General features: G+C 43.1%; 2 protein-coding genes across 4 annotated transcripts in view; both read left to right on the plus strand.

Moving 5' to 3' along the window:
• Positions 1–5,688: 5,688 nt before the first annotated feature.
• Positions 5,689–15,440, plus strand: part of KLHL3 (kelch like family member 3) — a 59,856-nt gene continuing 50,104 nt past the window's right edge. For 2 of the 3 annotated variants that reach the window (XM_082064032.1, XM_082064035.1), the window contains exons 1-2: positions 5,689–5,830; positions 15,098–15,335. In XM_082064032.1, coding sequence (XP_081920158.1) covers positions 15,274–15,335 — 62 coding nt within the window. In that variant the 5' untranslated portion in view covers positions 5,689–5,830; positions 15,098–15,273. Of the gene's footprint in view, positions 5,831–15,082; positions 15,336–15,440 lie in introns of those variants that run through there. The other variant, XM_082064033.1, reaches the window with a different exon arrangement.
• Positions 5,881–10,005, plus strand: HNRNPA0 (heterogeneous nuclear ribonucleoprotein A0). The gene has a single exon (XM_082063876.1). It carries the CDS (start codon positions 6,267–6,269, stop codon positions 7,194–7,196), a length of 930 nt encoding a protein of 309 aa, XP_081920002.1. The 5' UTR covers positions 5,881–6,266; the 3' UTR covers positions 7,197–10,005.

Below are 15,440 nucleotides of genomic sequence, written 5' to 3' on the forward strand. Positions count from 1 at the left end.
ACTAAATGTCAGTCATGCAGAAGAGCCACAGAAAACATCCCGCAGAGGTTCTGTGGAACAAGAAATAGATGGGGTTTAGGAAGAGGTACGGGGAAGAAAGCAAGCAGATTTTAATTTTAACTGGAAAATACATAAAGAAAAATTTATAGATGAAGAAGATCAGAGCACGGCTGAGACTGCTGCTGGCTCCAGGTCTTCCTTTGGCAAAACATATGATCCTGGTCTGTCTTGGACGAAGATAAAGTGAAAGATCTACCATCTTGCATCTGTTGCAGCATTGCTAGATCCTTTGATCCTTGACAAGCACCTTGACTTTCCAGACTCTGTTTTGCTGCCTTACTTTCATCCCATCACTCCAAATTATGACCAGCTCTTATATAAACTTTTAGGAAAGAGAAGAAAGGAAATAATCAATTATGACAGAAGAGTGAAAAGAAGAAAGAGAAAAAGAGAAATTGAGCTTCAGAGGGACAAGGAGGGAGGGTCGGATTTAAGGAAAAATGGTAATGTAAGTCCAAAGAAAAGGATGCAAATTAAGTTCTCTAATTTTCCTCTTCGTCCTTCACAAAGGTGGGTTTCTCTCTTTCAGCACACTCCCCTTAAAAAGGGCTTAGGGAAAATTCGGTTCAGTAAGACGAACTCTTGATACTACTTACCAAGGATATAATTCTGGTGGATTATTCTATAGTTACCTTTTTATCTGTAGAATATCTTATTTTGCATTAAGCAAATAAAAGAGAGGGGTAGTGTTTTATTCCCCATCTGAATTGGCACAGAGTAGAAATGTTTATCCTGAAGAGTGTCACGTTCAGACTTTAGGTAGTTAAGAGCCTCTCTAGTTTCCTCTCTGTGCATTTTAATCAATCTTTTTCATTGAAAACTCTCTCCCAACCAGTGCTAACTCATGATAGTCTCAAAAGTAAGATCACAGATTTGTCATTTATGCAGATTGAAGTACAAACAGCAGATCAGAGTGAAAGACAAATCTTTTGCCAATAAAGCAAGAGCTCTCTCAAGGACAGGTGTATCTATTTTAAGTTATTCACACTTGTAGCTGAAGCAAGGGGCCAGGATGGGGAAGTTTGTGGTGCTGCTGCATGTTTTATCAAAAATGTTTTCCTATGAACTGCAAAATTACTGTCTCCCTGGGGCGTTGATTTGGGTAGGAAAGAGTCTTCCAAAAGTCTAATAATGTCTCTTCGAAATGATTAGATCAAAAGTCCTTGCCCCAATGTGTGTGGATCTCAGAGTGATGTGGGAAAGTACGGTTGAATCCTGTCTATTCCCCGCTGTTTCCACATATGCACATTTAGAAAAAACAGGATAAACTCTGTCTATAGGCAGGATGATGTTATTATAGTCTCCAAGGAGCAGAACGACAATGCAGAACTAATTCAGCAAGCAGTCTGCATGAAGGAATCCTGTAGGTTTTAAAATGCTTTCTATCTGCTGAAATGTAAAACCAGACCTAAATTTAGCAGATTGCACTATATCAACAAAACATACTTAAATTAATTTTAAAAACCCAGTCAATACTCTCGAATTGTTTTAAAGAAATGAATCAACACCCGTTGGCTATGGAAGCCAACCACACTGATATGAACTAGACTGAAGAGGTCAAAGCTGATAAAAACTAGATTAAAGAGGTTAAAAGGATATGATTTTGTGTTTATATAAGAGTTTAGATAATAAAAATATTTATAGCTTCTAAGAAATACTTTTGAATTCTTAATGTCCTTCTATCGCCCCTGATGCTCATTTCCAAAATTGCAATATTCCTTTTCTGTCTTAGAAGTTTGGACCCATTAACCAGCACGATAGAAGTATGTTTCTGTAGTGACAAAAAGTCCTATAAAGACTTCCTTAATAATATATTTTGTATCAGCTTGTACTAAGAATATTTAGTGACACAGGAAGCTTAGTGCTGGAAAGGACTGTTGCAGTGCCTCTGTTTTACGATCTCTTAAGCAGTGATGCCCTCCTGTGGACTGTAGGTAATATGCTTTCTACTGGAATAACAGAAATGGTTTATGCATGAAAACAAAGTGCTTTTCCTTCCTTTTAATATTCTAACACTAACTAAAATATCCCATGAAGACATTTAACACAGTTCTTTATTTGGCCAGTGCCCCTGTTTTGGTAAACACATTTTATTTAGGTGAGGATAACAGGTGGAGCTTTTACCTGTGTTTGACACTTAAACTGCTTATACAATGAATTTTATTCTAGATTGTTATCAGAATTGAAACAACTTAATGCTGCGACTGCCCTGTCAGGGAGGGAAAAGTGTGTATTTGTTTTGAATGCTGTTGGCATTTTAAATACATAGGACAATATTATGCTTTTACATCTCTGTAGTTAAAAGCAGCTTAAAACTGTGTTGTAGCAGTTGAAGTGTTGTCTGCTTTAGCAGACTTGTCACGTCTCACATGCAGAGCGTGACGCTTGTGCTGTGGCTCTGTGCTCATGCTGCTGCGGTACCTGCGCATCTCACATTTGCAGTGGCTCATGTGGCCAGAGAGAAAAGGCACATTTTGGGGGCATGTAAAGGCACATAATCCGTAGGAGTATGTATAACAAGTGACCTGATGCACTGGTCTGGTGACTGGATGCCTCACCAGGTGTTAATCCCACAGGAACTGGAGGGGTCGAAGTCTCCACGGTGGCTCAGATGACCTGGGAGGTGTGAAAGTCTGTGGGATACGCAGGAGAAACTGAGGTTTAGCTGTTGACGAACCCCTATATCTGCAGAGCCTGTTGGTACGTGTCAGGGCACAGGTACATTTGCAATGCATTTGGCCCTTTGAATGGGAGGACTGAACTCTGAGAATGTGATTTTGAGCAAACACATGAACTATATGAAGTTATTTACACGGCAGGTGGGAAAAGATGGTGGACAGGAGGACACCAGGTCAAGAGAAGTTTGACCATTCTGTAGCATCAGAGGAGACATTCCCATCTGCAAGAAATGTGTGTGTATGTATATATATATACACACACACACACATATATATATGTATATATATATATATATATATATTTTTTTTTTTAGAAAAGGTGTTTTTCTTTCATTAATCAACCAGTCAGAAGTGCAAATGAAGGGGAAGCAGTTGGGCTATACTTGAGTTGTGCCAGTGACTGATTTTGCCTACTGATTTGTTCACATCTTAAAAACTCTTATCTCCTGCTGGAAGAAGTGACTTCTTCCTTTGATCTCTTCCTTGGCCCACTTGTCTGTCTCACTTTCAGAGGGAGAACCTGAGCTGTAAACAAGCATTCTGGTTTTCTTTTTTATCCACTGAGACCATAATTAGCTCCTCTTAATTTTTCTTCCTTTTTGCTGTAAATTAGTCAGGGTCTATAAAACTCTCATGGGTTATTTTCTACATGAAAGAGATATGAATTTATCTTGGGAAGGGCCACACAGTTTTTACAATAAGTGGTAGGCAAAACATATTTTTGTATTTCCTGTAATTGTGTGAAGTTTGCACACGGCCTCTGGGAAGAAGCTTTTTTTTTTTTTAATAGAGTAGGATAAGCTTGTTTATTTTAAAACCACAAATATTTCAGTGACATTATAGGCATATTCTCTTCTCTATAACTAGATTAAATGGTTGTGTCTGTTCATGCATTGAGATAAATGGATGTAAACATGTGACATCTTTCCCTGGAAGTGGTTGTCAAACACAGATGTATAATATTACTGTCATAATAATAGTTACTCTTAATGGACTTGGCTAGAACAGCAAAAAAAAAACCCAAAACAGTTCAAGAAAAAACAGGTTACTATGTTGCAAATAGTAATTCTGCTGGTTAATGATAATCAAAATCTTTGAGAATAAAGTAAGAAAAGTTGCCAAGCTGACAGAAATGAGGCCAGAATTTTACTAGCAGTGTTCACCTCTGGAGTTGACACCATCTGAAGAGAAATAAGGAAGAATCGGTGTTTACTTTGTGCTGACATGTTCAGCCTCTCTGGACTTCACCAGTTAACAGACCACCCGGCACAGTCGATGCTCCGCACTTGTGTCCGCACGTTTCCAAGGGTGCGTTTTCACAGCGGTTGATCTAAATCGGGGGATGTTGCAGTCCTGCTTCCTCCCTCCCGCCAGCACCAGCACTCATGGGATCATACCAAAAACTTTCAGAAAGCTGAGGCAGCTAAAAACTAAGCTTTTTTCATGTTCAAGTTATTTTTGGTTGTCTTGGTTATCTGAAGTGGGTCACTGTGTGTGTGCACCAGCATCGGGGCTGGCGCATGGGAGAAGGGAGGATCACAGGGCAGCGGCAATCCCAGCACTCATCAGTTCAGACAATCCTGATCCGGTGCCTTAGACAAACCTGCACCTACTGGGTCAGAAGGGGCGGAATATTCCGTACACACCTTTATAAAGACTCCCAGGATTGGTGTTGGAGGGAAGACTCACGCTCTTCGCCCTGAGCAGGGGACCAGTGGTGTGGTAAGGAGGGGATCCTGGATAAGATCTTGCTTGAAACCAGGTGCTCTAACAGGCACTTGTAATTAACCCAATCCCCAAAACCTCCAGTTTACTGTGCACTAATCTGGATTTTCCATCTGTGACTCTGGAGGATAAGGTGACTTCTAATTGTGGGGTTTGGTGCCAATGTTCCTGGGTGGCACAGAGAACAAAACAGCATAGATAGGCTTTTGAAAGCTGAGAACTGGGATATAAAGCAGGTGTTACATAGGGGACTTTGATGAAGATTTTGGAAAACATCTATGGAATTATCATAGATGAGACAAGACAGACTTGCTTTTTGGGATCTTGTGCCTGAAAAAGCAAAGCAACAGAGCACAAGGAACAGAGCAAATGGGGAGAGGTGCCCAACAGAGGAAATCTGGGTGGAGCGCACAGTATTACAGCACATACATTGATTTAACGGAGAGGAAGATCGGGCTGAGTGCTCTATGTACATATGCTTTAACACTTGGTGAGTTCTTGGGATTTGCACTCACTTTAATATATTTGATCATGTGGTTATTTTTCAAAGATTGTCTCAATGTCTAAACTGCAACTTTTATCTCATTGTGGACAAAATGAACAAGGGAAGAAGCCACCTGAGGAGGATGTGAATGTGCTTTCACTGGAGGTTTTAGAAACAGATTAGACCACTTATCTATGAGGAAGACTAAAAAAATCAAAACGAGTTTCAGACACTGTGTGGTACAGGTGCTAACGTGCCTAGAGAAATGTGAACTGAGCTTTTCACCTTCAAGGAAAGACGATTTCACACAGAAGTCGTTCTTGGCTCCTAGATAATTTTCAACATAAAATCCACCTGCAGTGGGAAAAGTGAGAGAGAAGCTGCCCAAGACAACAGACCAGGTGGTTGGGAGCACGTTGGGAAGGGGAGAACGGCCAAGGGGGAGCGGACAGGGGCTGGACGGCCCGGGGCGGCCGGAGGCCCCGCTGAGGGGGGTGGCGGGCGGGGGGCGCGCGGCGCGGCCGCCTAACGGTCCGCGGTTCAAACGCTCCCGCGCGAGCCGCCCGCGGAACCTCCGCCCGCTGCACCCGCCTGCGGGGCGGGGTCACCGAAGAGAAAGCGCGCGGCTGGGCCGGAGGAAGCCCATTGGCTGACGGCCGCGGGCTTGGCGCATTGGCGCAGCCCACGCCGGGTCGTGTCCCGCCCCTTCTCTCGGCGCGCGCGGAAGGTGTCCACATCACGGGCCGCTACAACTCAACCCTATTGGCTGCCTGCCGCGTCTGTCGCCGCCGAGCCCCGGGACTTTTGCCGACGCGCGGCGCAGGTCGCGCCCTCTGATTAGTCGACGCACTCGTCGATCGTGGCCGGAACCCCGCCCCTAAAGGTGAGTCGTGGACGGCCCCGGCGGCGCGTTCTCATTGGTTGCGGCGGCATGAGCGGGGGGCGTGCGCGGTGGCCCCCGGGCGGGCGGGGCTCCCGGCGTCCCCTTTGTGTGGGCACCAGTCGCCGGCGGAGCAGCCGTAGCCGCCATTTTGTGCGTGCCTGTGTTTTCCCCCGCCCCCAAGCCCTGTCTGCGGGAGCGGCGGCAGCCGGGGCGCCCCGTCTCTTCTGCTGGCCAGGTGAGGCGAAGCGAAGGCGTTGGGCCAGGTCGAGGCAGCCATCGGCGGCTGCCGCAGCCGTGAGGTCGCGCTGTTCGCAGCGAGTGAGGGGGAAGAAGCGGCAAGACGGAGAAGGGGGGGGGAAAACCTTCAGAGCTGCCCCCCAACAGGAGGAGGAGTCTCGGCGCCAGGCCCAGGCGCAGCCCCGGCACCGGCGGCAGCATGGAGAACTCGCAGCTATGCAAGCTGTTCATCGGCGGGCTGAACGTGCAGACCACGGAGGCCGGGCTGCGGGAGCACTTCGCGGCCTACGGGACCCTCACCGACTGCGTGGTTGTGCTCAACCCGCAGACCAAGCGCTCCCGCTGCTTCGGCTTCGTCACCTACTCGGCGGTGGAGGAGGCGGACGCCGCCATGGCCGCTTCCCCTCACGCCGTGGACGGGAACGCGGTGGAGCTCAAGCGGGCCGTGTCCCGGGAGGACTCGGCCAAACCGGGGGCCCACGCTAAGGTGAAGAAGCTCTTCGTGGGCGGTCTCAAAGGGGACGTGGGCGAAGGGGACCTGGTGCAGCATTTCAGCCAGTTCGGCCCCGTGGAGAAGGCCGAGATCATCGCCGACAAACAGAGCGGGAAGAAACGCGGCTTCGGCTTCGTCTATTTCCAGAACCACGACGCCGCCGATAAGGCGGCCGTGGTCAAGTTCCACCCGATCCAGGGCCACCGCGTGGAGGTCAAGAAGGCCGTGCCCAAGGAGGACATCCAGGCGGGCGGGGGAGGCGGCGGCTCCTCCCGGCCCTCCCGGGGAGGCAGAGGAGGCGGAAGGGGTCGGGGCGGAGGTGGATCCGGTAACCGGGATCACAACGGGCTTTCCAAAGGAGGCGGCGGTTACAACAGCTACGGCGGCTACGGGGGAGGAGGCGGCGGCGGTTACGGCTCCTATGGCAGCGGCTCCTACGGAGGCGGAGGGGGAGGCGGCGACTACGGCAACGGGTACGGCGGGTTCGGCAGCTACAGCCAGCACCAGTCCTCCTACGGCCCCATGAAGAGTGGCGGAGGAGGTGGAGGAGGGGGCGGCAACTGGGGGGGCCGCAGTAACAGTGGACCGTACAGAGGAGGCTATGGTGGGGGAGGCTATGGGGGCGGCTCTTTCTGAGCTGGAGTTCCCATACCTGTTGGGGGTGGCGTGGAGAGCCCTCCCTTTGCTACGGGGCAGCTTCTAAATGGTTTCTTCCCTCAGTCGCCGAAGGGCAGCTCCTTTTAAATGCCTCCCTGCTGTGGGAGCAGCTCCTATACATGCCCCCGGGGGTCGCCTCTGCTGCCGGTGCCACTTCTTTCTCTCTGAAGATGGACTGGGCCCCACACACACATACTTTGTGTTACAGTCATTGATGGACTCTATTTTTTTATTATTACTTGGACCTTGGTCGTTTTTATACTAGCAACGAAAAATGTCTTGTTTTAATTTGTTTTTTGGGGGTATGGGGTGGGAAGTGTCTTGCTGATCTGGAGTAAACACTGGGGAGGGTTATGGGGGAATTTCCTTTGTTGTAAGGACTTGATACCTGGCTACTACGTTTTTTCTACAAAATCTACTCGGATCCCATGACTGAAATTAACACTTCTGTAAAGGAGGAGAAAAAATCGTTTTTACGTTTTTTATTTTTTAAATAAATCATTGTGTTCATTGACCTTTACATGTCTAATTTTTTTTTCCTAGGATCCATTCCGTACGGTTTTAAACCTTTTCTAGGTTTGAAGCAAGTGTTCCTCTGCTTTAAAATCTCTGTGTACTTAGAGTAAATATTTTATTGCCAGTAAAGGTCCTAACTGACTTTTTTGCTACCCCTCGAGTGGACTTATTGGTTTTCAAACACTCGACAGAAATTTTTGAATTACTAATCCGTGGATGTGGTTTGTTTTTTAAATATTTGTTCTCAGTTCTGCAGTTTGTGTGCATCCACCGTCTTGTACCAGGCAGTTTGATGTGCTGACATGGTTGGTCAATTTTTTCTATAGGACTTTTCCATCAACGTGTACTGTGTAGTTTTGAAGAACTAGTTTGTGTTAAGCATGTGCTTCATTCATATAAAATGTTCAGAATTTCTGATTGCTTAGCTTTAAGTCCTCTTATTGGTTTGTCTGTGTATCATTCCTTCCAGGAAAGGGTGGACGTTGATCCTGTCTATTAAACGCAAACTTGTTTTTACAGTACTGGGTTAACAGACTTTTCTCTCTGAACTATTGTCCTTCGTTAAAGTTCCACAGGAATCTCTCGCAGCACCATCTACTGACAGGATGGCAGCCCCCTTGCTGCAGGCTTCATTACAGCAGGAGTAAAACTGGTTTGCTAACAATTGTACTAGACTTTTGAAAGTTATTTTATGCCACTAGGTGACTGGTGTAGAATGCAATGACATCTGCATGTCAACAAAGATGGGTTCCATGAGTATTGACTGGAAAAAAAAAAAAGAGTGGATTTGCAATACTTGCCTCAGCGTGCAGTCTTTATTTTTAATAATTGCAGTTGCCCATATTTCAAAAAGTTATAATCTAAACCATGTGGGCAAAGTGCCACGATATATGAGCCAGCTAAGTGTACTAGTAACAAAGGTGCCAGTTGTAAAGCAAAAATATCTGTGTAGTCTGCTTGATTAGCAAATGTATATTTGTAGCCCTTTCACACAATAGAATTAAAATTTGTTGTTTATTAAAGAGTATAATGTTTTAGGGGAAAACTGCCTTCCTGCATAGAAATATAGAATAGCAACGTTTATGGATATGAAATAAAGATTTGAATTCCTTATATACTTGAGTGAGAGTATGTATGATATGGGGCATGGATTTACAAAGTACAAAGTTATTTTGACTTCAGATTTCTAAGCACTTAGTCTTTAATGCTGATGTTTTGTGGGCCTGCATGTTAAAAGCTGATTTTTGCTTTGCTCTGGATATGCAACATATGAGGCATGTAATTGTACTGATTCGAGTAGAAAGTTAAATGTCTAGGGCTTTGTGCTTCTGGGCTGAAGGATTTTGTATGAAATTTCAAGGTATTTGCAGTCTTTGGTGTCAATCTAACCTGAGGCTGATTTTACTTGAAATGAGTCCTTTTATTGCTATTAGGAGTAGAACTAGCATGAACTTAATTACCTATGTGAGCTTAAATAAACAGAATAACCTTTAGATATCATCAGGGTTTAAACCTAGAGCTGAGTTTCCTCTTGATTGTGATAATCTATCTCCTATAGTGAAACTGGTTCTCTTGGGCTTAGTTTTGTAAGTAGGCTCCAAGTAACTTGCTCTTTGCAATTATATTGTAATTTTATCTCAAAAGCTTGTTGTGAACCAGTATCGCTGATACGTTGTTGAAAGTCTAAGTTGTTTCAGAGGAGTTTTTGAAACTGCAAGTACCAGCTCTGGTTGGTGTCTGGCTTCAGGTGGTTGGTTTTATTTCAGTTCACTGGGCTTGGAGGTTTTTTTATTTTACCTTTGCACTTTAGAACTATGTTGGACAGTCATCCTTGAACTTCACTTGAAGAACAGCTTTCCTTTTTGTAACTGAAATTAACTACTAAGTTCTAGGTCTTGTCTTAGTTTGGGTATGTGATTTAGTCCCTTGTAATAGTGAATTGCCTTAACTTTATCAAGGGATGGCCTGGTTTTGAAAGAAATAGTTACATCCACTTCTGTGGTCTGACTTGTCATTTGACTTGGAAAGGTAAAGATTTGCGCACTAAATGTAGCTCTGGTATTTTCTCATGTGCCATGAAGGAATATGTTGATACTCTTGAAACAAGTAGGCTTTTTTAAAGAAGTGACTTCATGTGTGAAATCTGGCGGTTTTGCTGAGCTGTAGCTTGATTTTGAGAACTGTTGTACTGAAATGTGCTGTTTGAGTATCTGTAATAGCCCTCTTGTAGGACTGGTGTCTTGTAGAATAAAAAGTAGATTTGAGGAACTGCCCCTATATTAGGGAGCATGCTACCTAATTTCTGTCTTAAAAGATTGTTTTCTGTTTAACTGTGTTCTGTGGTGAGCATCTTGAGTAGCTCAGACTTGCTCTACTGTGACCTCTCATCTCTTGGTGGCAAGAATGTCCTTGTGACCATGCAGGTAACATTTGAGAGGCTGGTGTGCTTGTTTAATAAGGGCCAGTAATGCCTGGATGTACTGTGGAAGAGATGCAAACCTGTACTTGATAGTATTAAAGACACAGGGACTTAAGACTCTCTTTGAATATAAACATGTTCTTAGTACAGTTCCTAGTAAACAGAGGAGATTGTTGCTAAAGCTTTGCTTATGTATTTAATGATTTTTCTGACCATTGGGCGGATTTGTGCATGTAGAGTTGAATAGGAAGTAGTATATAGCTGGTGTGTAAATAAAGGAGTTAGTGACTGCACAGTTGCTCCATGATGGTCACGGAAATAAAAAGAAAGTAACTTTAGTTTTCTGCTACTTAGTTTGTAGTTTAGTTCTGATGTATATGTGTGTGAAATTAATGTCATCAATGTCATGGCCTTTTCTTCAGGAATGAATGCTGGATTGTGATGGTTTCACCTGTGAGAAAGAGGAAATGAGAGCAATTAGTTTACTTTCAGCATTACATAATGAAAGTAAAAGCACAGTAGTTTTCTTAAAACACAGATGTTATTTTTATTTTTGTAATCTGCATGAAAATAAATTCCCCCAAAGCAAGCTTTTCAGAGACTACAGTGTTACAGTATAGCTCAGTGTGTAGTCATGTGTGCAGTTTTTTAATAGTAGTGGGTATTCATGTCTACTCTAAAGTATAATTTGTTCTTGATTCTGCAGCTTGCGTGACTTGTAAATTTTATTTGGCTAGTAAAATTAGTCTAACATACACTTTTATAATACTGATGACTACTGCATTAAAAAGGAACATGCTAAACACCTGTATACATAATGAATTGATACTTGCGCAATTCAGTAGAAGTACCTGATTTGTTTGTTTTAACATTGAGTGATGAAAAGGTAATTTAGAACAGCAGTAACAGCTGAAACAGCTTTGATCACAGTAAATCTCTGTGGGTCACTGACTGTATTACAGCTGTGACGCATTTGTGAAATAAAAGCTATGCCTTGCCCTGCAAGTATACTTAGGGAAACAATCTTTACTTTCTGAATGGAGCAAGATTTGGGGTTTCTGTTGTGTCTGGAAGCAGTTGCAAGTGGCGCAGCTGCAGTACCAGCTCCCAGCTGTGCGTCCAGAAGGGCAGATGTGCTGGGAGGGCAGCGGTGTTCATGGCAGGGCTGCTGGCATGAGATGCACTGGAATCGGGTACTTTGTGCATAGATACCTGACGAACAGTGAAGCTGAAGTATTTTAAAATGGTTAAAATTGGAATTTAAAGTTCTCAAATGCTTTATGGTGTTCTTTCCCTGCCCCCACCAACTTAGATCCCTTCCATAAAGCAAATTTTGCTTTTGTTTAGCATTGAAAAACCTAAGTGGATAGTGAAGGTCAGAACACTGGTTTATTATCCTGCTCTGTCAGCTGATACTATTGTTGCATTAATGGCTTTGCTATTGCTGCTGAAAAGGGTCTGAGCTGGAGTGGTGCTGAGGACCCCAGCCTCCCATTCGAGGGTGAAAACAGAGCAGGTTCTTTTTTCTGTGTACTTCAGTGTGTTCTTTCTAAAATGCCAAAGTTTGGTTTAAATTGTGAATGAATCTCTAAAAAAGAAAACTGAAGGACATGCTTCTGAGATGCACGTAGTAAATCACAGTGCATTTAGTGAGAATGGGATTTTTGCTCCTGCAGTTTGTGGGACGATTTGGTTTCTAATAGAAGGTACCTTATCCAAGCCTTTTAAAAAGGATTGTTTGTCGTGGAGTAGCTATTATGGATTAGTGTTTATCACGTAATCAACAGTTTGTACCACATTTACGTTGTATTTGTTATGTACCTCTGCTTTCTAAGCTATTTCATAGGAAGAAGGCCTTTCTGATGTCTTTAAAACTATATGTCTATATATAATACCTTGGGTCAATACTAGGTGATTGAAAGTGTAACCCCCCCAAATTTCAGTCTTTTGCCTTAGCCAGAGGTATAGTTTACACAACAATGTGTTATTTAATATTTTTTTTGCATGACCAATTCTGAGCTCTGGTGTATGCATCTCTTAAAGATGAGTTTTCTGTTTGTTATTTTTTTATTTCTTAAATGAATAAAACAGTTACATCCCTGCTTCACTTCAAAATGTATTTCAGAATGCAAGCACAACATCGGGAGTTCTAAGTCAGCCTGGAAAAGCGCACTTTGCTTTTGTTGATGGGCTTTTTTTTCGCTCTGCTATTGAAGTATTACTGCTCTACTATTTCTGGGGTGTGTGTATACGCGTACGCAGGTACATTACAGTACAAATAAACACTCATTAAAGGTAAATGGAAGTTGATGTAATTTAAGTACCACTATTGACAGGTGTCAAATGTGTGTTTCTTGTAAGAAGATGAAAGGCTTTCTGCTATATATCTTTACGTAGGAATTTTCTGTAATTTTCCTGTGTCTTAGGACTTGTACAGAGGCTGATGGAGTTGGGTGCTTTCCTCCTTGATGTTCCTTGACAAATCCTAGTCTTCGCCTTCTTTGCTTCCAGAACTCGCCTCAATTTCTGCTTATATATAAAGGGGATGAAATATATGGTCACTTTTGAACTGATACCTTTTGTTCATGTGGTTCCAAGATTCTTTTAAACATATCTATATTCCCTTTAACAACATGTAACCCATCCTGTGGGGAAAATGGTTAGTGGGAACACTAAAAGAGCAATGGCTGTAAAGCTGTAGTTTGGAGAAGAGGCGTTCTTCAGATTCTTTTATTTCCTGTAGTTCTCCCATCTATAGTTAAAAAGATGGAACACTTCAGGTATAGAATGTAGCAAAAAAAAGCATTAAAAAATATTCAAATGTTATTTTGTGTTCTTGGTTCAGCCTTTGCCAGAAAGATACCTAAACAAAAAGATGCTTTTTCTAAAGTACTTTCTCAGTGTGATTGATCGTGGTTTAACTTTTTTTCCTGAAAGTCTGTTAGGCAAAGCTGTGGTATTGTCTATTGCTATTATAGACAGCATCCAGCTTAGAGCACTGGCTATTCTCAGATTGTCAGCCATCCAAGTAACCAAAGCTCCTTAACTTTGAAAACTAGATGTCAAGCCCAGTCAGACTAATAATGCCATCTGTCTGAGACATCTGGATATTAACCCTCTTATTCTGATGCATACAGTTTCCTTCCTGAATGCTTTAGCAAATAAAAACTATACAAATTTGGGAAGAACAACTCTTCCTCAAATAAAAATGGAACTACAGTATGTAGAGCTACATATAGTTTTGATATAGTACGTTCATTACAATCTTATCAGTTTTCATTTGTAATGCAGTAAGGAATCAATGCCAATTTAGAAAGGGATTAAGTTTCTGACTGGAAATGTGTCAAGATGCACATTTGCTCACTGCAATCATAGTGCAAATCACTGAACATTGCAGAAAAATTCTGTAGAAGCAGAATGAGCTGATGCATCTGAAAATACTTAGGTTGCTCAAATGCTACTTTATATGGTGCAACTGCCAACCAGTTTGTTTCACAGAAACCTTTTTCTCACTGGGAATACTGTTTTGAATTGAAAGGCATGCAAAGTTACACATCTGAAAATACACTGTCTGTAATCAATATAAAGATAACATCTCAGTCTCTTCTGTCAGTTCTGTAACTTTTTGTGGTTTTACAATGGGCTTTTTCTATTTTGTAAGAAATCTTGCTTTCCACAAAATCCTGGAGGAAGGAAGCATGGGTCTAGTCACTGCAGGCTTGGATTAAAGCAATGCTGGATAAAATGCACAAGTAGTATTTGGGGTTGGAGGTTCGTGCTCCTTTTACCTGTTCTCTTTCTCTGTGGATCAATAATCTTGTTTTCTTTACTGCATGCCAGCACAGTTTCAGTGGAAAACCTCCCTCTCCCAACCACATGCCCTGATGAATGTCTCACAGGGTGGGCTGGGCATGGCCCTGGGGGGAGGCTGTGCTTGCCTCCCTGTTTTACACAAGCACAGCACTATTGGCTGAGTTTTGAAATTATTTACTCCTATTTAATCTTCCAGGTCTCCTCCCTCCTCCAAAGGGATGCCCTCTGGTTTGGGGCTCTCTTACTGCTCCCTGGCTGAGTTGCAGAGGAGTGAAAGATTTCTGATGCTAGATTCCCAATTGTCTCCGTGTGGTTACCTAGCATCTTTTCAAGCTTTAGTTATCTTTTAAGCTTACTGGTTAACAAGTTCAGCCAAAGTCCTTCACTGTGTGATTTAATTTGGGCTTGTTTAGTTGTTTTCTTTCCACCACTGCTGGAATATTGATGCTCTGTTTACTGGAGAGAGCTCCTTTGAGTCCTCTCTGATTGGAAGTTCAGGACTTTTCCCCTGAAATCACTACTGGACTGCAGGGTGGTTGTAGTTGTAATTGCTAAAGCCTCTTGCATTGGACATGTAGCGAAGTGCATCCTGCAAGAGAAGTACTGCTAGCTTTCTACTGCTAGTTTCATGAAGATGTATCCTCCTGATAAAGAGAGATCCCCAGGAGCACAAGGGGGTTTCCAGCCTTTGCAGTAAGTAAAGCTGGTGTGAACTGCTGTGCCTTTTTCCCCTGTAGGTCCATCTGTCATTTCCTGCCATTTTAAATGTAGGAAAGCTTTTTGTTCTGTAATTGTATCGCTTAGAAGTTGTTGAGGTTTTCTTTTACTCATCCAGCAGCAACTAGAATTTGGGATTCTGCTCTGTCGTATCAATGGTACTTTTAAAGCCTCTTTGAGGCATAAGCTTGGTGATGAACTGGCACCACACATTTTGGATGTGTTCATATGTATCTGGTGGCATTGGGGAGCTTACTTTCCATGTACAAGGGAATCAGCTGAGAGGTACTAGACAAACATCATCTTTGGAAGGAAAAGCTGGGCTTGTTTTATTGCTGGTGGCCAACATGTTGCAATGAGCTCGTGCAACATGCTCTCTAATGCCTTCTCAAAGTGTTTTCTTTCTCCCTCGCAGGGTGCACTTCTGCATGGAGAGAGAGGATGGGAAAGCTGAGCCCTGAAAAGCACCTCACAAAAGTGCAGTAAGTGAAGAGAAACCCAAGCTGAGCCCCTGACATACAGTTCTCATTCTGAATATGCTATGGAGATTGAGCAAAAAAGGTGTTTGCCTAGAAAATACCAAGCTGTATAATGAAGGACAATCAGTTATCTGCCAGGAAGACACGCTGCATGGGACAGCTTTTTCTGTTCAGGTAAAATAATGTGCCTGCAGAAACAATCTTGCCTTAATTTTCATGTGTGGCAGCTGTGCAATTTACTCATTTGTGTTAATGTTGCAGCATGTTGTTACTACACTA

This window comes from Streptopelia decaocto (genome assembly GCF_964273445.1).
Source record: "Streptopelia decaocto genome assembly, chromosome: 12".
NCBI lineage: Eukaryota > Metazoa > Chordata > Aves > Columbiformes > Columbidae > Streptopelia > Streptopelia decaocto.